The sequence below is a fragment of the Cynocephalus volans genome, chromosome 7 (assembly GCF_027409185.1).
Source record: "Cynocephalus volans isolate mCynVol1 chromosome 7, mCynVol1.pri, whole genome shotgun sequence".
Taxonomy (NCBI): domain Eukaryota; kingdom Metazoa; phylum Chordata; class Mammalia; order Dermoptera; family Cynocephalidae; genus Cynocephalus; species Cynocephalus volans.
In genome coordinates this window covers 12,068,210-12,092,091 of record NC_084466.1, presented here as the reverse complement: position 1 = coordinate 12,092,091, position 23,882 = coordinate 12,068,210, and the positions used below count along the sequence as shown (strand labels likewise).

At 38.8% G+C, this 23,882-nt stretch overlaps 1 protein-coding gene across 2 annotated transcripts in view; it reads right to left on the bottom strand.

The window, feature by feature from the left end:
- The window catches only part of NALCN (sodium leak channel, non-selective), a 304,715-nt gene that overhangs the window by 170,419 nt on the left and 110,414 nt on the right, over positions 1-23,882 (bottom strand). For both annotated transcript variants that reach the window (XM_063102662.1, XM_063102664.1), the window contains one exon: positions 6,571-6,702. In XM_063102662.1, the coding sequence (XP_062958732.1) occupies positions 6,571-6,702 (132 nt within the window). The remainder of the gene's footprint in view (positions 1-6,570; positions 6,703-23,882) is intronic.

Sequence of the window (23,882 nt, the reverse complement as noted above, 5' to 3'; positions counted from 1 at the left end):
TTTCCTTTGGATAAATACTCAGCAGTGGGGTTGCCAGATCATATGGTAGTTCTATTTTCAGTTTCTTGAGGAACCTGCATACTGTTTTCAATAATGGCTGCTCTAATTTACATTCCTTCTAACAGTGTACAAGGGTTGCCTTTTCTTTGCATCCTCACCAGCATGCTATTTTTTGAACTTTTGATAATAGCCATTCTAACTGGGGTGAGATGATATCTCATTGTGATTTTGATTTGCATTTCCCTGATGATTAGTGATGCTGAGCACTCTTTCATATACCTGTTGGCTATGTGTATGTCATTTTTTGAGAAATGTCTGTTCAGGTCATTTGCCCATTTTTTAACTGGATTGTTTGGAGGGTTTTTTTTTTTTTTTTTGCTCTAGAGTTATTTAAGTCCCTTGTATATTCTGGATATTAATCCCTTGCCAGATGAATAGTTTGCAAATATTTTCTCCCTTTCTGCTGGTTGTCTCTTTGGTCCATTGACTGTTTCTTTTGCTGTGCAGAAGATTTTTAGTTTGATGTAATCCCATCTGTCTATTCTTGCTTTTGTTGCCTATGCTTTGGAAGTCTTCCACATAAAATTTTTGCCCAGACCAATGTCTTGGAGTGTTTCCCTTGAGTTTTCTTCTAGCAGTTTTATAGTTTAAGGTCTTACATTTGAATCTTCAATCCATTTGGAGTTGGTTTTTATATATTGTGAGAAATAATGGTCTATTTTCTTTCTTTTGCATATTTATATCCAGTTTTCCCAGCACTATTTATTGAGAGGCTGTCCTTTCCCCAGTGTATGTCCTTGGCAACTTTATCAAAAATAAGTTGAGTGTAGATAAGTGGATTTATTTCTAGGTCCTCTATTCTGATCCATTGGTCCATGTGTCTGTTGTTATGCCAGTACCATGCTGTTTTGATTACTATAGCTTTGTAGTATGTTTGGAAGTCAAGGAGTGTGATGACTTTAGCATTTTTCTTTTTGCTCAGGATGTCTTTGGCTATTTGGGGCCTTTTGTGGTTCCATATGAATTTTAGGATTGTTTTTTTTCTATTTTTGTGAAGAATGTCTTTTGATAGGGATTGCACTGAATCTGTAGATTGCTTTGGGTAATATGGTCATTTTGCCAATATTGATTCTTCCAGTCCATGAACATGGGATGTCTTTCCATTTTTTTGTGTGTCCTCTTTAATTTGTTTCATCAGTGTTCTTTGGTTTTTATTATAGAGATATTTCACCTCCTTGATTAAATCTATTCCTAGGAATTTTATTTCTTAGGTAGCTATTGTAAATGGGATAGCTTTCTTGATTTCTTTTTCAGTTAGTTTGCTATTGGTGAATAGAAACACTTTCTGAGGACTTTAGGTCCTCTTAACAACAAGGCTTCTTGTTTTGCTGAGCAAAGACCAAGTAAGGAATGAAAGTCTAGGGTTGGAGTGGAACTGCTGTGCATGAGTGGGGAGGGGAGATCCTGCCTGGCTGGATGACAAGTTGGTGAGATATGGGAGAGGGCTGGGAAGGAGGTAAAGACAGATTTGGGATAAGAGACACCTCTTAGTAGGTAGTTTTAGTTAATTTACTATGGGGTATGCAGCACAGAGTCCTCTTCTCTCTCTCCTCTGACTTCATTAGTACATGTGACAATGCTCATTAAAATTTAATACCCGGAGCTGAAGAGGGCTGAGATTCCCATTCAAGAGATCCAGAGGAAACCAGAAGGTGTACCTGGGGATAATGCTAGGAGGATAAATAGAGTTTATTCTAGGCAGTAAAACAGTTATCCTCTCTGTTAGAATTCCGTTAGAACTCTCTCCATCTGTTTTTGAGTTTCTTAAAAGAGGAATTAAGAAAAAATTGTTCATTACCTGTGCATAACACTGTGCTGTATTGATAAATTTATGTTAAATGCACAACCTAATGGATCCACATGCATATATATTTACTTATTTTTATATAACACCAAAGAAAAAATTATTCAAATTTAATTATTTAGTATCAAGAAAACAAGAATATATTTTTAAAGATGTAATTATGTTCATTATAGCAATATGATTTTAAGCACAACAATAACAATAATATGTTCTCTAAGATCAAAATGAAAAACTAAGATTATTACAAAAGAAAATCAATCTTTACCTTTTTATGTGTATGCATTGGCTAGAAAATAAAGAAAAGTTTTTCTTTTTTCTTAACTAATTCCAAATTTAAGTTAATTAATCCAAAGTAAAAAAACAAGTCCCCAGCTTCATAGCAGAAGCTAAGCAGCTTAATTTATTCTTACAGGATGTTTTAAAGACTATGAATTGACTCCTAATGAGTAGAGAGGCTTGTTTTGAATTTTCTAAATAATTTGTTCTGGAATATGTGGGAACTTAAGAAATTACTTCTGTAAAAGCTCATGGCCTTTTGTGATCTATTTAAAAAATAAATTTTCCAAATATTACATAATGTTATTGCCTTACGTACATATATAGTCCATAAACTCGAATTGCTGTTATTATAACTATTTTGAAGATTAAATGAGACAATGAATTTGTTTAAAGCACTGGCACATAACAGGCCCTCCAAAAAATGGTAGATATTATTGTTGTTAATATTAATATATTTGAATATAAGGAGGACATGCTCTCTGTTTCTATAGCTTAAACCAAGATCCAGCCCACTGTTTGTTTTTGTAAATAAAGTTTTATTGGAACATGGCCATTGTGCAACCACACTCACATTTGCATAGCAATGGCAGAGTTGAGCAGTTGAGGCAGAGAACAATGGTCCACAAAGCTGAAAATGTTTACTATCCAGCTCTTCAAGAAAAAGTTTGCTGATCCCTGGCTTAAACTCAAGTCATCTTTATAAACATTCTAAAAAGAGGTTTTTTTTTTTTTTTTTTAAATTAAAAAGTTTAATTAAAATGACTTGTCCACACTCATTTGAAATGAATCACTTTAACTCATGTACAAGTTTCTGGTACAAGGAGAAATGATAATATAATTTGAATAAATACAATACCTAATTTGGGAAACTCAAACACCCCAAATCATCAATTGAGTGGAACAAATTCTGAATGCTTTAGTGGTTCAAGAATAAACTGATGTGGTCTATATGGTTGTTTAGTGAACTAAATCACCACTAACTAGTTTACTTATTTTCTTATTTTCTTCCCAGCATTTCAAAGACTTAGTTTTTTAATTTATTTATCATTTTATTGAGGTATGATTGACTTACTTTATTGAACTGTATTTATGTGATGTATCAACTTGATGAGTTTGGGAATAAACATACACCTGCAAAACCATCATCATCAATGCCACAGACACATCCATCACCTCCCAGTTTCCTCCCACCCCTTTATTATTATTAATATTATTATTAGGTATAATAATAACACTGAACATGAGATCTACCCTCTTAGAAAATTCTAAGTATTCAATACAGTATAATTAGCTACAGGCACTATGCTGTATGGCCTATCTCCAGAACTTATCTCACTGCCTAGTTTATTAAAATCAAATTTACTTTCAGTGATTTATGAAGAGTGCAACAATTATCAGACACATAATATAGACTAGATTCTGCTATACCTTCCTGTCTCTCTGTTGTTATTGTTTTTAATTTTTAATACTATATACAAAAAAAGAAAAACGAAAGAATTTATCAACTCCTCCTGGACTCTACCAATGCATGTAAATAGTGATTGGTAAACTCTACAATATTAAATTACTTAACATTTTGTTGGAATTTCTGACAGTATGATGATAAATCATCTAACATTCATAAACACATTAGGAAAGAGATCAATTTTGCAAGTGAAAATATGGGGTAAAATTTACTGAAGGAATTTCTTCCTTTCTATTCCCGATGCGGATGGCCTATTTCCTTATTCTACAGGATTGTTTTAGTATGACCAAGTACCCACCCTGGGCTGGGCTACAAAAGCAATATGAATGTAATCTTTACTTTCAGAACTCCCTAAGGAGCAAGTGCAGATTACTCCTCCCAGAGAGATTACCATAACCCAAATTCCCTGTGGTCATTTCTGTGTTTATTCTCTGGATTTGTTGCCATCAGCCTTTTAACCTTGAGTGTAATTCTTCCACCTCATCCATCTTCTTCCTACCTCTCTACCCTGAGCCTTTAACTAACTTCTGGCTCTTTCTTTCTTTGTTAAATAATTTCCTCTACATTCTCAATCTCCATTCACAGAATCTGCTTCCAGATGATTTTCTCCCAAATGCATGGCTTTCCCCCACAGCCCTCTCCAGAAGAGGAGGCTCATGTTTCGATGGCTCCTGTAGCCTGCGTACTATGTGGACGAGGAAGAGATGTCCCATTCAGTACTCCTCAACACTCCTTTGAGATTTACTCCATCAGGTTGAAACGTTCTCTTCATCACCCTCCTGTGGCTACCCTCCACGGACCCCCAGCAGTCACTCTCACATGCCCCTGGACATGGCCCCCTGACTACACTCTTTTCTCCAAGAACTGCCTCACTCTGAATGACTTCAATGTCCATCCATATGAAGATCCAGACGCCACCTCAGAGTTGACAGCTCCTTTTCGGTTTTGCCCTGATGCCATCAGTATGTTTAAGCCACCCACATCCATATGATATCCTAGACTTTGTATTTAGTTACCCAGAATTGCTCTAGGATTGGAAAATCCTGGATCCCATTCTTAATCCCATCTTCCCCTTCTAGCTCTCTTATCCCATCACCCCAGCCATACCTGCTCCTTGACCATGTAAGGACCATTGATCCCTCACTTTTGTTCTTTTATTTTCCTCTTATTTGCCCTTCTGTCCATTTCCAGCCTAGACCAGAGGGTCGTCGTTTCAACTCCTGTGCCAGTCACCCATATCCTTTATCCCCTCCCCTCTCAGCTCCACCACCTTAAAGAAGATCCGCAAGCTGGATCATTTTAAAATGTTGCCTTTCTCCCTTCTTACACAAGGCCTAAAAAAGTCACGTATCTGTCTAAATTGGTATCACTGTATATTTGTCATCTCAAAATTTGGCTGGATCTTTAGTGTTGCATTTGCTGTCTCTTTAATTAATTTCTGGCTGACTCTGCCGTTCCTCATCTCTCTCCTCTTTCCACTCAAGTTCCCACCTTACTGTCTCATCACCAGGTCAGAGGCAGACCCTGCTTCCTACTTCACAGGGAAAACAGAAATGACTCAGTTGGGATTCCTTCAGCAACCCATCCCTGTGTTAGAAATTTACCTGCAAATAATACTATTGGTCCATGTTTTGCTCTGCTTTGAATGACAATCCATTCCTTGTGTCCTGCATTTACAGTAAAATTGTACCTGTCTTCCAGGTTTGGGGCTGGATATAATTTCTTCATGAGCCTGTCATTGGTTCTGCACAGTATAAAAATCTTGTTATTGTTTACTGTCTATATTTCTTGCTAGTCCATAAGCTCTGCATATCAGGAAGCTATTAGGCCAGTATCACAGCACAGAGACTCCAGTACAGTGAAAGTTCAGTATTAATGATATCTCGTTACAGGAAACAAACTTACATGAGGAGGGGAATTCATAAGTGACTACTTAAAAGTTTCTTGATATCCACACAGATGTTTACACTCAATAGTTATATGCAATCAATTCTTTTTCAGAAAAGTTTGTGTGTGAGTGGGCTGAATTTTTATTAACTATACCCATTTTTAAGTGCACTTGGGGAAATCTGGATATCTAAGAGAACTCAACTATATGGTAAATTGATTTTTTTTATGCAAAAGATGCTTTTGTAATAAAAATAAATTGCAACTTGTCTGCCTTTTTTTTAAAAAAAAGTTTACTTTTTCATATATTGGATTTATTGGAGTGTAGCACAGCTGTGTATGTATACCCCGCTTATACGATGAATGGGTTTCTACACGTCAATTTTTCCATAAATATATAACTATTGAATTATGAGATATATTTTAGGTATAATTTTTTATAATAAGAACCCGTCTCCTTAAATCATTAAAAAATATTTCAGAATCAAATATTAGAAAAGTGACTCAATCAATAAGAAGTACTATTCCAGAACTAATATGGTATGTAGCATGCCACAGAGATGCTTATTGAATCATTAAACCTACCTGCTCCTGAATTAGTATCTTCAGTGCAAGTTGTAACAGCTCAGTTTCTAGTACAATAATTATTGTATTATCTCTTTAAATTGCACCCTCCCCCCGGCCTCCTCCTTGGTGTTGCTGAGCTGACTTGCTCACTTATAATGTTCTGAATCCATGCTTGCTTACACTTAGTAGGAGACAAGTGAATGCAACGTGATTAAGGGAGAGAAGATGAGAGTGGATAAAAAACAGCAAGAGCACAAGAGTAAGACCCAGGGACAAAGGGTTACCATGGCAACAGGACACACTGTGGGGAAGATTGCTCAGGCTCCTGGTGACAGGAAATGAATCAGGCAACACAGTGACCCGAGGCAACACTTTGGTGGAAGAAGCAGTGTAACAGTTTTGGTGGAAGCCAAGTAACCAACCAGCTACAATCTTCACATTTATAAAAGGCACTCTCTGAGATCACCTTTACCCTGAGAAGTGACATGCAGTCCAGCAAGCTGCTTACCTCTGCCAGGTAGAACTCATCGTTCTGCCTCCTGAAGTTTTCTCCTTTGTGGTAGTTGCTGGCAGCAACGATCACATCCACGGTCACCATGCTCAGGATAAACATGTGGAAAACTGATGACCTCATCATTTTCTGAGAAGGCAAAACCAGATAGACTCTTAATAGAGAAATAAATCTCATAATTACATGTAATTCATATGCTTAGACCTCAATCCACAACTTCTTTGTGATATGCTGCTATGCAAAACAGGGCTTCGAAGACAACTTGATAAATGTCCCTTAGTGCTGAATAGTGCCAGGAAAGGAATCTTTCTCTTTGGGTGGCTAAAAAATGACTAGGAAGATAGTTTGAGGCTTTTGGTTGAAAATGGAAAACATATTTCATTTAATTTGTGTATAGCCTGCTTCTTAATTTTCATTGTTTGGTTAGGTAGTTTTTTAATCTTTAATTCTGACTGCATGGAGAAATGATTTTTAAAAAGTAGATACCACAAAACAAGTATTGCTTTATTTTGTGTTAAGAAAGAAAACTACTGGGGTTGTAAACATTTTAGAGATGATCATAAAACTGAAAAAGTGGGAGAAACCTAAGATTTATTTATTTTTTACTTATTACTTCCATAAATATTTGTTAAAAATTATGCCATAACTAAAAATAACTGATGTCTATATTGTACTTGCTGTGTTCCTACTGCTTTTCTGGGTGCTTTACATAAATTAACTTATTTAATAATCAAAACAGCCCTAGGAAGTTATTCTAATTTTATAGATAAGGAAACTGAGGCTCAAAGAAGTTAAATGACTTTCCCACTGTCACACAGTTATTGAAGGTGGACCCATGATTTGGTTTTGTCCAAGCCTATTGCTTCTGTTGAGATGGAGATGATTAAGTATTTAAAAATAATGCCTATTATTATAATGGCTACCATGTACTGAGTGCTTACTATGTTCCAGGCCATATTATACAGATATTATTTTAGCTCTTGTAATCTCTACCATATCCCTACACGATGGGATATATTACTCATGTTTTATAGAGCATTCAGAGAGATTAAGTCATTTGTCCAGGGTCACACAGCAAGTAGACAGCAGAACCCAGCTCCGTGCCCTTCTATTGCAATTCCATTCTAGAACTCACTGCCTACTGTTGGGGAGTGACTATCTAAGTGGAGAGAGTAGAGGCTGAAGTCTCTGGGCAGAGGCAGGAGGAGAGAGAAGCCAACTTATAGCAAGGAGCTGAGCCCCTAACAGCAAACCACTGAGTCACAGCACTTGGCACCAACTGCCCAGAGACTAGTGCCCCACATGTCCTCTTTCTGGGGCCACATTTCTTCTTGGTATTTATGGACGTGTGCTTTTACCATGTGATCTGACCTGGAAATTCTTCAGTCTTTGCAAGTAAAAGAGCCTAATTTAAGCAGAACCTGAAAACAAGATCAGAGAAAAAGGATGGCCTCCTCGGAGCACTGCCACCATGTCCATGCATCTCCAGTGGGTCTTTGTCACCCTGCAGTCCTCATGAACAGAACGGGCCAAGTTGCCTGGCACTGAAACCCCACCTCTTTGTGACGCTGAGGCCCTGGGCAAGTTACTTAAACTCTCTGTGCCTCAGTTTTCTCATCAGTAAAGTGGAGATAGTGGTACATAATTCAAAGGGTTGTTATCACTTTTAAAAGAGTCAATATTTGCAAATGCTTAGAACAGTGCTTGTGCATTACAAGAGTCCCATAAAGGCTTGCAGGACAAATAAATGCAGTTCTGTGAATCAAATATTTTTCTGTCCAGTAACGAGAAATTAATTGGCCACGGTCAAAGAATTAATTATGTTACATATCTGACTGAGTCCCGAATAGAGAGAGATAAATAAGAGATAAGGGTGTAATAATCTGAAAGATGTCAGAGTCATTGGAAAAGCAAGTTTTTGGTAAGGCTTCCTGTCACCATGGCTCTTGATGCATTCTTCTATCCATTTGTTCTTCACTTTATTTTATAGGTAACACAAAATCAAATTCCAGAACTGCCAATCAACATGCTCATATGAACATCAATTCTCTTGCAGGAACTACTGTCCTTCATAACACAGATAAGCAAATCAGTTGGCAAGTTTTTATTCTCATTAGAATTTTTATTGTTGTTTAGTCTTTCTTGCATTGTGTGAGTTAAATTCCATAACTATTATTCTTTTTCTATACCCTTTTCAACATAATGTTCTATTAAAAACATTTCAGCTGATTTCATTTTATCTGCATGACAGAAAAGCCACAACTTTCTCTTTCTATTTTCCTTAGCTGTGGATTTATGTCTTAAGTAAACTGTTATTACTGAAAGGCCCAAACAAAGCTTTTAGCCATAGCTGTCAAAAAACTTTTAAATTGGTTTTGTGACTGTCACAGCCTCACTTTGGTGCTGTCATTATAATTAGGTTGTTTTTTGTCTGAATGTCTATGTGTCCCTGTTGGAACAGAGTCATTAAAATAATCACTTACAATGGATTTTGATACACTATAATCACCGTTGCCTAGCTGACTTTCTCCAGAGTAATAACTTTCAAATATTAAATAAGAATTAAGGTGATAAGTATGTGCAGCAGCTAAATTTAAATATTAAAATCAGCAACTCCTGCTTTAAAGTTAAAGCTAGTAGCATACGTCCTACTCAATTCAATTCAACTGGTTATCACTTTCCTTAATGCAAAAGGGCTGGTAACATTACATTTAGACTCATGCTTATATCTATAGAACAGCACCAATCTGTACCCTTCAATTTTTTAGTTTCTAAAAAAAAAATTAATATAAAGGAAAAACGTGCATGTTGAGTCAGTGCCACAAAGTATTATGTAACTTGAGGTTTTCACAATTGTATTATTTAATGTAGAATCTATCTACCTATTTGGAGATGCACACATACATATACATGTATATATGAGTGTACATATATTTGTATATTCATATGTGTATGTACATTTATATATTTCTATTTATATATATTTATTATAAGGCTCTTCAGATCCTACATAGTATTTAATTTTTTAAAGTTTCCTTCATTTGCAATGTCATTCTGGCTTACATTTTTGTAAAATTAGACAAGTTCGGAATATGTTTGTAGTTTGGCTTTCATCCAAGAACTACTTATTTGTGTATGTGACAGTTGGAATTACCAAAATATGAAGAGACTATAATAGAATAATCCCCAAGGCAGCAATATCTGTCAGGAATGCTCTAGAGCATGTGGTCCCTGGAGAGCAGCATCTTGGGAGCTTATTAGAAATACAAGATCTCAGGCCTCAGGAGATTCATGTGCACATTAAATATGAGAAGCACTGTTAGAGAGGACACTCTTTGAGTAGCAGATTAAACAGAATTGTCTATAAAATGATTTAAAACTTTATAATTCAGTGATTCTAAAAGTCAGTAATGACTAAAATGGAATATAACAAATATACTGGCTGGGGTGTTACGGTAATATGCTAGGACACACCAGCACAAAAATGAATGCCAACCTCGTCCCCACTCCTCCGCCCAACCCCAAGATCAAAAATCAACGAAACCGGTTTGGCTTCATGAAGACAAAAGTACATGCTAGTTTTTAAACCTTCTGGGGGCATTATGAAGACACCATTACAGACTCTTTCACAAAGTCAAGGAATGCAGGTGGCCTCTAGAATCGGGAAAAGGCAAGGAAACCGTCACTTCCTTAGAGTCTCCAAAAGTAATGCAGCCTTGCTGATACCTTGCTTTTAGCTCAGGGAAGCCTATTTCGGACTTCTGACCTGCAGAACTGTAAGATAATACATTTGTGTCATTTTAGGTCACTAAGTCCGTGGTAATTTGCTAAAGCAGCAGCAGGAAGCTACTACATTATTGTCAGTGATTTTTGACAGACAGTTCAAATTGTCTCCTATGAAATATGATTATATACAGGTGCTCAGGGCTACAAATTCTACCTGACCAAAAGGTTCCACTCAAGGTAACTCAGCAGTAGGGTCTCTGTAAAATTTATTACTATACATATAAAACTCACTATACTGCACTGGCCGGTTAGCTCAGTTGGTTAGAGTATCGTGCTGATAACACCACGGACTGGGGTTCGATCTCTGTACTGGCCAGCAAAAATGAAAATAAAGAATAAATAAATAAAACTCACTGCACCAACCACAGGTTTCATCTTGCTTGTGTTGGAAAGCGTGAGGAAACGGTGGGTCTGGAGCAATGGCCCTGAGTCCCACCTCAAGCAGAACAAGAGAGCCTTCTCTTCTGACATCAGTTCTGAGCTCTACTATGACATGAAATGAAACGAGACTGTGAAGTCTAAGCCAGGCATGGATAGGACTCCTCACGCAATTAAATCGACACCAACAAGACATTTTATCAAAAGAAGAATTAATGTTTCTTTGAGTGCTTCGTTTGTGCCAAGCTTTACTCCAAGCATATTATGTATTGATGTAGTAACATCATTTAAACCCTGCTGACACAGGTACTTTTGCTATCTTCTTTTACATATGGAGAAACAGGCTTAGAAATGATAGGTAGATTTCCAAGGTCACAGAGTTAGAAAGTAGTCTCAGATGTTTCGGATCCCAAATAGGTGCTCGCTTGCCTTCTACCTGGCAGTCTCAATGCATCTAACACTGCTCTATATATTAAAAAAGAATGAGAAACAGCTTCCTTGCCAAGGGTTTGTGGTTCAATAGAAGGTGTAAGTACACGAGCCCTATATTTGGAAGCTGAAGACAATCTGTTATGGAAGGACATAAGACCACCATGGTGTAAGGAATGTCGAATTTAACGCTCGGTCGAGCTGAGTTTAATCTTGGCTCTGTGTCTGGTTTAAGCTCTCTGACTCAGTTTCCTCATATAAGAAATGGACAGGATAATATCTACATCTCTAGGTTGTAACATGAACAGAAATGAGACTATTTAGTATATAGTCTAGCTCATACCAGGCATCTTGCAGTTCATAACTCTTACTATTATTTCTGTATTGGAAAACACTCTAAGGATTTAAAGGTAGAGACACAAGCTTATGGGGAAGGTAAGAAGGTATAACACGAAAAATCAAGTGGAAGGGATAACAGGTCTTGATACGAACCATAAAAATTTATGGACTTTCACAAAGGTCTAAAGCTATCTCACTTTCTTGTGGCATAAATGTTTAAGTACTTCATAGAAGCTCTTTCTATTAAATTTCTCCAGTAATTTTCCCTATGAAACAGTGCCTTAAAGATTCTGAAAACTATAGACAAACACCCACCAAACCAAAAGTGTGTCCTTGCAGGCCACAATAAGTATAGATTAGGATAATGAACAATACAGCTCAGAATCAAATCTTCCTTTAAATTGCTGCTTGAGGGGATAAAATATCCTACCTTGTTAAAAAAAGTTTCATCCACCCAACATTGCATCATCCATGTACTAAAATTTGTGTTTTAATTGGAATTCAAAATAAAGATATTTGGAGAACAATGCAATTACAAGACGAAATTCTCAGAAACCATCTTGTGTATGAGCCATGAGCACAAGAACATAATGTAAAAGACCAAATGCATAAAACCTAAAATAAATCTCCCATTTGCAAGTGTGCATCTTTCATGTCCCTCATTTAGAAGACATCTGGATATTCTTTACTTCTAAAACAATATATAAAATAATTTTTCCAATACATATTTATATCAATACTAAAAACAAATCAATGGATGTCCTTAGAGATCCTGCCTTTCCCATCCATCTGTCCCTGGCATGTCCTTAGAGAACCAGGATAGAAGGGGATCCACAAGTAATTCCCCACAAAAACCTGGAGAGTCTATGACACCATGGCCCCCCTGCTAGCTGCTACGGCCTCAGTGGTTTGCTCCCCCCTTGGAACAGAAAGTGAAGTAAGAGAATCCCAAATATATGGAAGTCAAAGTGTAGCAAGAAGAAAGTGGGTTTCATAAAAGCATGTTATCTCCTGGCCAGCATGAGTATAACTCTCACTCTGTAAGAGTAAGGCTAGTTGTCAAATTACAAACTGACAAACAAATATTTATTATTATTAATAATATTTTTCAATCACCAGCTCCTAAGTCTACAACACAAACTAGATTTTAACAAGAAGAAATATATGCCTAGTGGAAAAGAAACAGCACTGTGCAGGATTGATTATAATATTAATCCAGTGATTTTCAAATTTCTTTTACTTCCTTTTTTTTAAAGAAGTACTTGTTAATATTTATTTATTTATTGTAACATAGTTAGTTGTACATATCTGTGGGGTACAGAGACGAATATCAATACCTGAGTGCAATATGTGATGCTCACATCAGGATAGTTAGTATATTTAGCATTACACAATGTCATCGTTTCTCGTGGCCCTTTTCTGTTAGCCTGTGTGGAAGAGCCTGGTGGCCTCCAATTGAACCCACCTCCCTGTATCCACCCCCGCCCCACAGCATCCTCCACGCCGACTCTGGACTCAGTCGTGCAACTTGTTTTGGTTGGTGAGATGGTAGCAAAGGTGAGGTAAGCAGAGACTTGGAAAATACTTGTGTGTTAGGACTGACTGTGGCCGCTCTTGGAACACCAGTCACCACATCAACACCCCAGCCTGGCCTGTGCATGGTGGCCATGGATCCTGTTGTCCTCTTCACCCCTGCTGCCAGCCAGCCATGCCCGGAAGCAGAGATGCAGACTCATGCATGGCTGACCCACCTCGATGCACGCCTGAGCCAGGCTGTGGTGAGCTGAGATGAGCTCAGACCAGCAGGGCTGCTCAGCTGATCCGCAAATGCACCTGCACAACTTAGCATCTGTTTTTTAAGCTGCCGAGTTTTAGGGTGCCTTGTTGTTTAGCAAAATCTAATGTACCCACCAAGCTGGTTTCCTCATCCCAGGCATATAGCTAACTACCTCACTCAACTCATTAGTGCTGAGGTGAGGCCATGGGATTGGTTCTCATCACTAGAACAGGAATGGAAGCAGTGTGTCCTTTGAGAACGGGTGTGACTTCTCCAAACTCTCTCTTCCCCTCTGCAGTGATCTTGGAAACTCTGTGCTTCAGATGGAGGCATTAAAAGATCATAGTTTTTGCAAGCAACATTTTGCAATGTTTTCATATACGCATAGGCACATCTATGTCATCTACCACCGAAGGTGGTGGGGAACGTGGTTTGCCCCACCAGTGGTGCGCTGGAGCTGTGGTTGCCAGCATCTCTCCCAGCTTTGTGTTCAGTAATGTCATGCTGGTGAACTGAAACTGGCCATGGTGGGGGTGTTTACTCCATGGAAAGGAAAAGGTGCTAATAGTCAGGATCCCCCACTTCAAGTTGGTTGTTAATCACCCAGCTGCCCCAGCTCTTCTGGCATCTTTCTGGAGCAGTACTCTGCTGTGGGGCTTTTAAAAACTAATGCTTTAATCATAAATAATGACCCTTGTAGGAAGGAGACACCATTCAATAATCTATTTCAAGATGCTTAGCTTAGCCTGTAGGCTGGGCTGTATTTATATAGTCCCATTCTGCCATTTAGAGACTCATCACAACTCCTGACACTATAGCACTCGCATAGCTATGATGCCTGACTAACCATTAGAAGCACATAAAAGCCATTTCTGGGCATTGGGAGATTGTCATTAAGACTACAGGGATCTGGATAGATAAGTTGAAGTAAGGAATATTTAAAATAAAACATTTCTTATATGCTGTCCAATAAAATCGCCTGTCCTGATTTTATTTAAACCACGCTGTATTTTCTTTGTGAAAGCTTCAATTTGGGACAAAATGTATTTTCTGGAGTATAATGCCATAATGGATATTCACAATTTAAACCGTCTTACAGAACACCATTTAATATCTCATTGTTTCCTTGCACTTTGTGGCCATACATTTATGGATTAGTAGGAGAAAGGAGAAGTAAATGAAGACCTGTACAAAAACCTTTCAATTGGCTAAACTGTAATTTAAGGATTAGGAACTCAATGTCCCTACATGACTTCATAATTGACTTGGAAAAAAATTAGGAATGAAAATGCTAAAATCTTGGCTTTTCAACAATGAAGTGTTGACCTTGCTTACTTTGGTGGACATGGATAATAATAAAAATCAAAGTGTTAGTTCTTCCATGTATTTTCCTCTTATGCTCCCTGGTGTCTAGAAAAAGAGTAGAATAAGAAGGAAATTAAAGCACATCAATATTATTTTTAGCCTAGTGTTCCCATGGAGTTCAGTACTGAGTTTCTGCAATGCTGGACACATAATGGATTCAACAACCATTTTTGACATGACTTGATTTCCCCCCTGTGCTGAATTGGTCATGAAGCATTTTCTGCTTTCTTATAAGGAAAGTAGCATCAGGGGCTATACGTTTCTCTAGCTCCTGTGTTAAATGAAAGCAACATTGGTTCTCTCAACACAGCCGATTGGACCATGAGCCAAGCTCCAGAAAGGCAGCTTCCCCAAGGGTCTCGGCAAGAACTCTGATAAGAAGGATGCTCTAAACTAGATGATGTCCCCAGGACCCTCTCATCCTGACCCTGTTTTTAGAATGTATTAACATAGTGTGACTAAAACAAATGAAGACACCCATGTTCAAGTAATACAATCTTGCTGTTTCAAATAATATAATCTCCTGTTTGCATATTCCAAGAAGCTGCACTGTTCAGCCTTGGGCACAAGAAGACCCAGAGTGATGGTCAGCTGTAGAAGCCTCACTGTACCTGTCCCAGCAAAAAGTCTCTGCCAGTGACAGTCACCAGGCAATCCCCTCCTCACGATGCTCTGATTCCAAGTGACCCACAACACCCCACACATTGTGCCAGGTATTTTATGTACATCATTTCTAATTCTTATGAAACCCTGAGAGCTGTTATTATGCCCGTTTTTCAGGTAAGGCAACTGAGGCACAGAGAGACTAAGCACATGGTCCCAGGTGCTCTTCAGCCATGCTGTCTTAGTGGACCACACTGTCTTCTCACACTGGTCTGTAAGTATAGAAGAGCTTAGCTTGGGGAGGGAATCTACATTCTCATGGGCTCCGTCTGTTCTCGAAATTATCTGCCAGTTTATAGGAAGTTTCATTAAGAAGATAGACATTTTCAGAAGTGTCACTTCATCACTTGAAACATATATGTCACACAGTCCACCTTCTCCCAATCTTTGCCTTCAATGGAAATTTTCTCAAAAAGCGTTAGAACACTACCATAATAAAACTGTCACAATTTGGCCTACTTATGGTAAGAGCCTACTGCCTCTGTTCTTTACAGAAGGAGGCACGCGATGGGATGGTAAGAGAGAAACTGAGCTCAGTCTGCCACGGCTCAGGCATACTTTGATTTTCTTGTCAGAAACTTTCTTTACGACAATAAATCACTGGAAAACTGTTGGAAGGTGGTGCAGAAGTGTGCAGCCACATCTGTCAAATTGTCAGGAGATGAAAACTCCTACGTGAGAGGTGAGGGGCAGTGGCTTGTCACAGCAGCAGCTGAGGAATGAGGCTCCAGTTTAGCAGAAATCTATTTACCATGCACTGGCATGACCCTTTCCCACAGCTGTTGCTTATGCTAAAATAGTGTTTAAACAGCTACCTAGCTGGTTAGTTTGATGCTAAAAGAGTCAATTATATCTTTTCACTTTTCTGAGACTCAAACTTAAGTATGCATTGAAGAAACTTTCTAAATGGTTTCAGGGCTACCACATAAAAAGCATTGCCTTATTGATTAATGATGGCAGAGGTACAAATGAACACTCATGTGTCAAGAATTAATATTCTGAATTTATCTTTCTGTCTAATATTTTAATGTCTTCTTATTTAGACAGAAGCAATATACCCTTTAGAAATGCACACAATTTATGAAAATAATTTAGAAAAAATCAGCAGATACATGGGCCAATGACATTATCTGCAATATACAGGAATTATAAGTGGCTCATGAATACATGTAAAAAAACATGTTCCCCATCTGTGGGCTGTAATCAGGGAGAAGCACATTTAATATTATGAGACACCATTTCATGCCACCAGATGTAAAAGCCTGTTGACACCAAGTGTAGATAAGAATGTGAAAGAGTGAGCATTCTCACAAGCTGCTCGGGGCGTAAAAGTGGCACCGGTATCTGAGGAACCATTGGTAATATCTCCTAGTCAAAGGTGTCCATATCCTTTAACTCAGCAGTCACTGTCCTACCTTTATATGTTATAATAATTCTCACACACGTGCATAAAAAGACACAAACAAGAAAGGTCTGAGAATGTCTGCAACAGCCAACAATAAAAAACAACCTTAATATCATCAATAGGAGAATGAATGAATAAATGAACACACTGGGGCATATCCTTACAGTAGGATAATACATAGTGATGGAAATGAAGTGTTTGGGAATGCAAAGTAGACTGAGATTAAAATCCCAGTCAGAAACTGGCTATGTAACCTTCACTGAACTACTTATGCCCTCTGTGCCTCAACCTCCTCATTTGTAAAACAGATCATACTAGTACCTACATTTATGGTGCTGTGGGGAGCAATAATTAATTTAATACCTATAAAACCTATGTGATGGACACATAATGAGAGGTCAATAAATGTTAGCTATTATTATTTCAAATGGTAGGTACATAGGTATTTTCATATCTGTGTTTATCAATCATGTCAGAACATACATATTTTTTATTTTATTTTTTTTTTTATTTTTTTATTTTTTTTTTTTATTTTTTATTTTTTTATTTTTTTATTTTTTTTTAATTTTATTTTGTCGATATACATTGTAGCTGATTAATGCTCCCCATCACCAAAACCTCCCTCCCTTCTCCCTCCCCCCTCCCCCCCAACAATGTCCTTTCTGTTTGTTTGTTGTATCAACTTCAAATAATTGTGGTTGTTATATCTTCTTCCCCCCCCCCCCCCGGTTTATGTGTGTATGTGTGTATGTGTGTGTGTGAATTTATATATTAATTTTTAGCTCCCTCCAATAAGTGAGAACATGTGGTATTTCTCTTTCTGTGCCTGACTTGTTTCACTTAATATAATTCTCTCAAGGTCCATCCATGTTGTTGCAAATGGCAGTATTTCATTCGTTTTTATAGCTGAGTAGTATTCCATTGTGTAGATGTACCACATTTTCCGTATCCACTCATCTGATGATGGGCATTTGGGCTGGTTCCAACTCTTGGCTATTGTAAAGAGTGCTGCGATGAACATTGGGGAACAGGTATACCTTCGACTTGATGATTTCCATTCCTCTGGGTATATTCCCAACAGTGGGATGGCTGGGTCGTATGGTAGATCTATTTGCAATTGTTTAAGGAACCTCCATACCATTTTCCATAGAGGCTGCACCATTTTGCAGTCCCACCAACAATGTATGAGAGTTCCTTTTTCTCCGCAGCCTCGCCAGCATTTATCGTTCATAGTCTTTTGGATTTTAGCCATCCTAAGTGGGGTTAGATGGTATCTCAATGTGGTTTTGATTTGCATTTCCCGGATGCTGAGTGATGTTGAGCATTTTTTCATATGTCTGTTGGCCATTTGGATATCTTCCTTAGAGAAATGCCTACTTAGCTCTTTTGCCCATTTTTTAATTGGGTTGCTTGTTTTCTTCTTGTAAAGTTGTTTGAGTTCCTTATATATTCTGGATATTAATCCTTTGTCAGATGTATATTTTGCAAATATTTTCTCCCACTCTGTTGGTTGTCTTTTAACTCTTTTAATTGTTTCTTTTGCTGTGCAGAAGCTTTTTAGTTTGATATAATCCCATTTGTTTATTTTTCCTTTGGTTGCCCGTGCTTTTGGGGTCGTATTCATGAAGTCTGTGCCCAGTCCTATTTCCTGAAGTGTTTCCCCTATGTTTTCTTTAAGAAGTTTTATTGTCTCAGGGTGTATATTTAAATCCTTAATCCATTTTGAGTTGATTTTAGTATACGGTGAGAGGTATGGATCTAGTTTCATTCTCCTGCATATCGATATCCAGTTATCCCAGCACCACTTGCTGAAGAGGCAGTACCTTCCCCAGTGAATAGGTTTGGTGCCTTTGTCAAAGATCAGATGGCAGTAAGTGTGTGGGTTGATTTCTGGATTCTCTATTCTATTCCATTGGTCAGTGTGTCTGTTTTTATGCCAGTACCATACTGTTTTGGTTATTATAGCTTTGTAGTATAGCTTAAAGTCAGGTAGTGTTATGCCTCCAGCTTTATTTTTTTTGCTCAGCATTGCTTTGGCTATTCGTGGTCTTTTATTGTTCCATATAAATGTCTGAATAGTTTTTTCCATTTCTGAGAAAAATGTCTTTGGAATTTTGATGGGGATTGCATTGAATTTGTATATCACTTTGGGTAGTATGGACATTTTCACTATGTTGATTCTTCCAATCCAAGAGCATGGAATATCTTTCCATCTTCTTGTATCCTCTCTAATTTCTCTCAGCAGTGGTTTGTAGTTCTCATTATAGAGATTTTTCACCTCCTTGGTTAACTCAATTCCTAAGTATTTTATTTTTTTGGTGGCTATTGTAAATGGGCAGGCTTTCTTGATTTCTCCTTCTGCATGTTCACTATTGGAGAAAAGAAATGCTACTGATTTTTGTGTGTTGATTTTGTATCCTGCTACTGTGCTGAAATCATTTATCAATTCCAAGAGTTTTTTTGTAGAGGTTTTAGGCTGTTCGATATATAGGATCATGTCATCTGCAAACAGGGACAGTTTGACTTCATCTTTTCCAATCTGGATGCCCTTTATTTCCTTCTCTTCTCTGATTGCTCTGGCTAGTACTTCCAACACTATGTTGAATAGGAGTGGTGAGAGTGGGCATCCTTGTCTAGTGCCTGTTCTTAAAGGAAAAGCTTTCAGCTTTTCCCCATTCAGGATGATATTGGCTGTGGGTTTGGCATATATGGCTTTAATTATGTTGAGATACTTTCCCTCTATACCTAACTTATAGAGGGTCTTTGTCATGAATGAGTGCTGAACTTTATCAAATGCTTTTTCAGCATCTATAGAGATGATCATATGGTCCTTGTGTTTGAGTTTATTAATATGGTGTATCACATTTATTGATTTACGTATGTTGAACCAACCTTGCATCCCTGGGATGAATCCCACTTGATCGTGATGAATAATTTTTCGTATGTGTTGCTGTATTCTGTTTGCTAGTATTTTAGTGAGGATTTTTGCATCTATATTCATCAAGGATATCGGCCTGTAGTTTTCTTTTTTGGTTATATCTTTACCTGGTTTTGGTATCAGGATGATGTTTGCTTCATAGAATGAGTTTGGGAGATTTGCGTCCGTTTCAATCTTTTGGAATAGTTTGTAAAGAATCGGTGTCAATTCCCCTTTGAATGTTTGGTAAAATTCTGCTGTGAATCCATCTGGTCCTGGGCTTTTCTTTGTTGGGAGCCTTCTGATAACAGCTTCAATCTCCTTTATTGTTATTGGTCTGTTCAGATTTTCTACGTCTTCACGGTTCAGTTTTGGGAGCTTGTGTGTGTCTAGAAATTTATCCATTTCCTCCAGATTTTCAAATTTGTTGGCGTACAGTTGTTTATAGTAGTCTCGAATGATTCCTTGTATTTCAGATGAATCAGTTGTAATATCGCCTTTTTCATTTCTAATTTTTGTTATTTGAGTCTTCTCTCTTCTTTTTTTTGTTAGCCATGCTAATGGTTTGTCAATTTTATTTATCTTTTCAAAAAACCAACTTTTTGATTCGTTGATCTTTTGAATTGTTTTTTGGTTTTCAATTTCATTCAGTTCTGCTCTGATCTTAATGATTTCTTTCCGTCTGCTAACTTTAGGTTTGGATTGTTCTTGTTTTTCTAGTTCTTTAAGGTGAAGTGTTAGGTTGTTCACTTGCCATCTTTCTATTCTTCTGAAGTGAGCATTTAATGCAATAAATTTTCCCCTCAATACTGCTTTTGCAGTATCCCACAGGTTTTGGTATGATGTATCATTGTTTTCATTAGTTTCAATAAACTTTTTGATTTCCTGCTTGATTTCTTCTTGGACCCATATGTCATTAAGTAGAATGCTGTTTAATTTCCATGTGTTTGTATAGTTTCCAGAGTTTTGTTTGTTATTAATTTCTAGTTTTAATCCATTGTGGTCTGAGAAGATACATGGGATAATTCCAATTTTTTTGAATTTACTGAGACTTGATTTGTGACCTAATATGTGATCTATCCTGGAGAATGATCCATGTGCTGATGAGAAGAATGAATATTCTGAGGTTGTTGGGTGGAATGTTCTGTAGATATCTGCCAATTCCAATTGGTCTAGAGTCTTGTTTAGATCTTGTGTTTCTCTACTGATTCTTTGCCTAGATGATCTGTCTAATATTGACAGTGGAGTGTTCAGGTCCCCTGCTATTATGGTATTAGTGTCTATTTCCTTCTTTAGGTCTAATAGAGTTTGTTTTATAAATCTGGCTGCTCCAACATTGGGTGCGTACATATTTATGATTGTTATGTCTTCTTGATGGATCAGTCCTTTTATCATTAAGTAGTGTCCCTCATTGTCTCTTTTTATGGTTTTTAGTTTAAAGTCTATTTTGTCAGATATAAGAATAGCCACTCCAGCTCGTTTTTCTTTTCTGTTTGCATGGTAAATCTTTTTCCATCCTTTCACTCTTAGTCTGTGTGAATCTTTATGGGTGAGGTGGGTTTCTTGTAGGCAGCATATAGTTGGGTCCTGCTTTTTGATCCAGTCAGCCAGTCTGTGTCTTTTAATTGGGGAATTTAAGCCTTTAACATTAAGAGTTGTTATTGAAAGGTGTTGATTTATTCCTAGCATTTTATTGGTTGTTTGGTTGTCTTAGGTGTCTTTTGTTCCTTGCTTTCTGATTTACTGTTTGGTTTCTTTGTTTGTTGGTTCCTTAGGTTGTAGATAGTGTTTTTGTTAGCTTGTTTTCTCTTCATGAATGCCATTTTTATTGTACTAGCGGGTTTAGATTTTTCTTAGGTTTTTATGGCAGTGTTAGTTATTTTTCAGGAACCAAACCCAGTACTCCCTTGAGGATTTCTTGTAAGGGTGGTCTTGTGGTAGTGAACTCCCGCAGTTTTTGTTTGTCTGAGAAATATACTATTTGCCCCTCATTTCGGAAGGATAGCCTTGCAGGGTAGAGTATTCTTGGCTGGCAATCTTTGTCTTTTAGTATTTTGAAAATATCATCCCATTCCTTTCTAGCTTTTAGGGTTTGTGATGAAAAGTCTGATGTTAACCTGATTGGGGCTCCCTTATAGGTGATTTGACACTTCTCTCTTGCAGCTTTTAAGATTCTCTCTTTGTCTCTGAGTTTTGCCAATTTGACTATGACATGTCTTGGAGAAGGCCTTTTTGGGTTGAATACGTTTGGAGATCGTTGAGCTTCCTGGATCTGAAGATCTGTGATTTTTCCTATACCTGGGAAGTTTTCTGCCACTATTTTTTTGAATATGTTTTCAATGGAATCTCCATTTTCCTCCCCTTCTGGAATACCCATGACTCGGATATTTGAGCGCTTGAGGTTGTCTGATATCTCTCTCAGATTTTCTTCCATGTCCTTGATTCTTTTTTCTTTCTTTTTGTCTGCTTGTGTTATTTCAAACAGCCCATCTTCAAGTTCAGAGGTTCTCTCTTCAACTTCGACAAGCCTGCTGGTTAAACTCTCTGTTGTGTTTTTTATTTCGCTGAATAACTTCTTCAGTTCAGCAAGTTCTGCTACATTTTTTTTCAGGACATTGATTTCCTTGTATATTTCCTCTTTCAGATCCTGTATACTTTTCCTCATTTCATCATGATGTCTAGCTGAGTTTTCTTGTATCTCATTCAGTTTCCTTAGAATTATCACTCGAAATTCCTTGTCAGTTATTTCAAGGGCTTCTTGTTCTATAGGATCTAGAGTATGAGATTTATTAACTTTTGGTGGTGTAATTTCTTGATTTTTTGTATTTCTGGTGTCTTTTTTTTGGTGTTTATTCATTGTTGCAGGGGGTTTCACAGTCCACCGGTTTAAGATTAATGACTAATAGGATGTTGCTGTGGTTGCCAATTTGGTATGGCTCCCACCGTGACTGCTCAGTTGGCCTCTAGTGTCTTGTGTGTGTGGTTGCCTCGGGTCTTGGGCTTCTCCGGGGATCCACCTTTCTGGTCAGCTTGTACTCTGCTGGGCTGGTGGATCACGTACCACAGGGTGTGTGATCTCTGTTGAGCTTTCACTTTCTGTACAGGACTTCTCCCCGTTCCGTGTGCTCTGGCCCAGGCTGTTAGATCGTGCAGTGGCGACCCCACCGGGTGTGTGGTTTCTGTCGAGACTCCGCCTCCCTGGCCGCACGTCTCCCCCCTCTGTGCACACTGTGCTGGGCTGGGGCGTGTCTTCTGCACCCCTCGTCTATCAGCTGGGCCTTCAAGACCCTGCTCAGCACCGCCTCGCCCAGGAAGTCTACCAGGTTTCTGCTAGGCACAGACGACCGGTCTCTCTGGGTGCCTTTGTAGCACTGTGTAGATCTTTCTCGGGTCTTGTTCACCTTTGTATCCCCCCGGTATAAACCGAGTCTAGTGCCCGCCTGCAGCCTGCTCTCCGGCAGGTTCAAGCGGACCTGGGAACTCTCCTACCGCACTATTCCCAACCAGAAATTCGTTAGGCTTTTTTCCAAACTGGTGGTCGCAGAGATGGTATCTGCCTCCCAGTAACAGGAAGTTTACCGGGGCCGGAGTCCAGGGTGTGGTGGAGTGACAGTCGGCCCGCCCGTACTTCCTAGCCCTCCCAAAACTGGTCGGGACGCCCCACACCCCCAGTCCTGCCAGAGAACCGCGGAGGGAGTGGGAGAGGAGGTCGGCCCGCAGGGTCCGGAAAGCCCCGCGCCAGGCCAAGCAAATGGGCTCAGTGATGGCCGAGCAGGGCGGAGCTGCCCGCACCTGGGAAAATGGAGGCAGCACCGGGGGCAGTGAGTGGCCTGGTGGTGCAGTCGGAAGCCGCGTGGGCATTCACCCCCCGAACAGAGCTGTGCCAGGGATCACTCACAGTGCTGTGCCAGGTCGGGCGCTCACTCTGTCTCTGGTTTGTTGCCTTCCGTGTTCTCGGCGCTGCCGCCTCGGGCTGTTCAGTCGCGGCGCCGCTCGGGCGCTCCCAGGAATCTTCTTTAATGCCGGCCTGAAACCTCGAATCCTGAATAGGGCAGCTGGCCGCCTTCAGTGCGGCCCCAGCCTCCGGGATCCTGGCTGCATCCACAGCAGCCCTGGCGCCGTGTTCCCTGTTTCAAGACTCACTTTTGCAGCTAAGAATCAGTTCTTTTCCTGCTCCACACTTCAAAGCTGTTGCCTGTAAATGAGGCAGCCTCTCCTGCCGGGGGCAAAGTGGCGTTGAGCCCCCACGA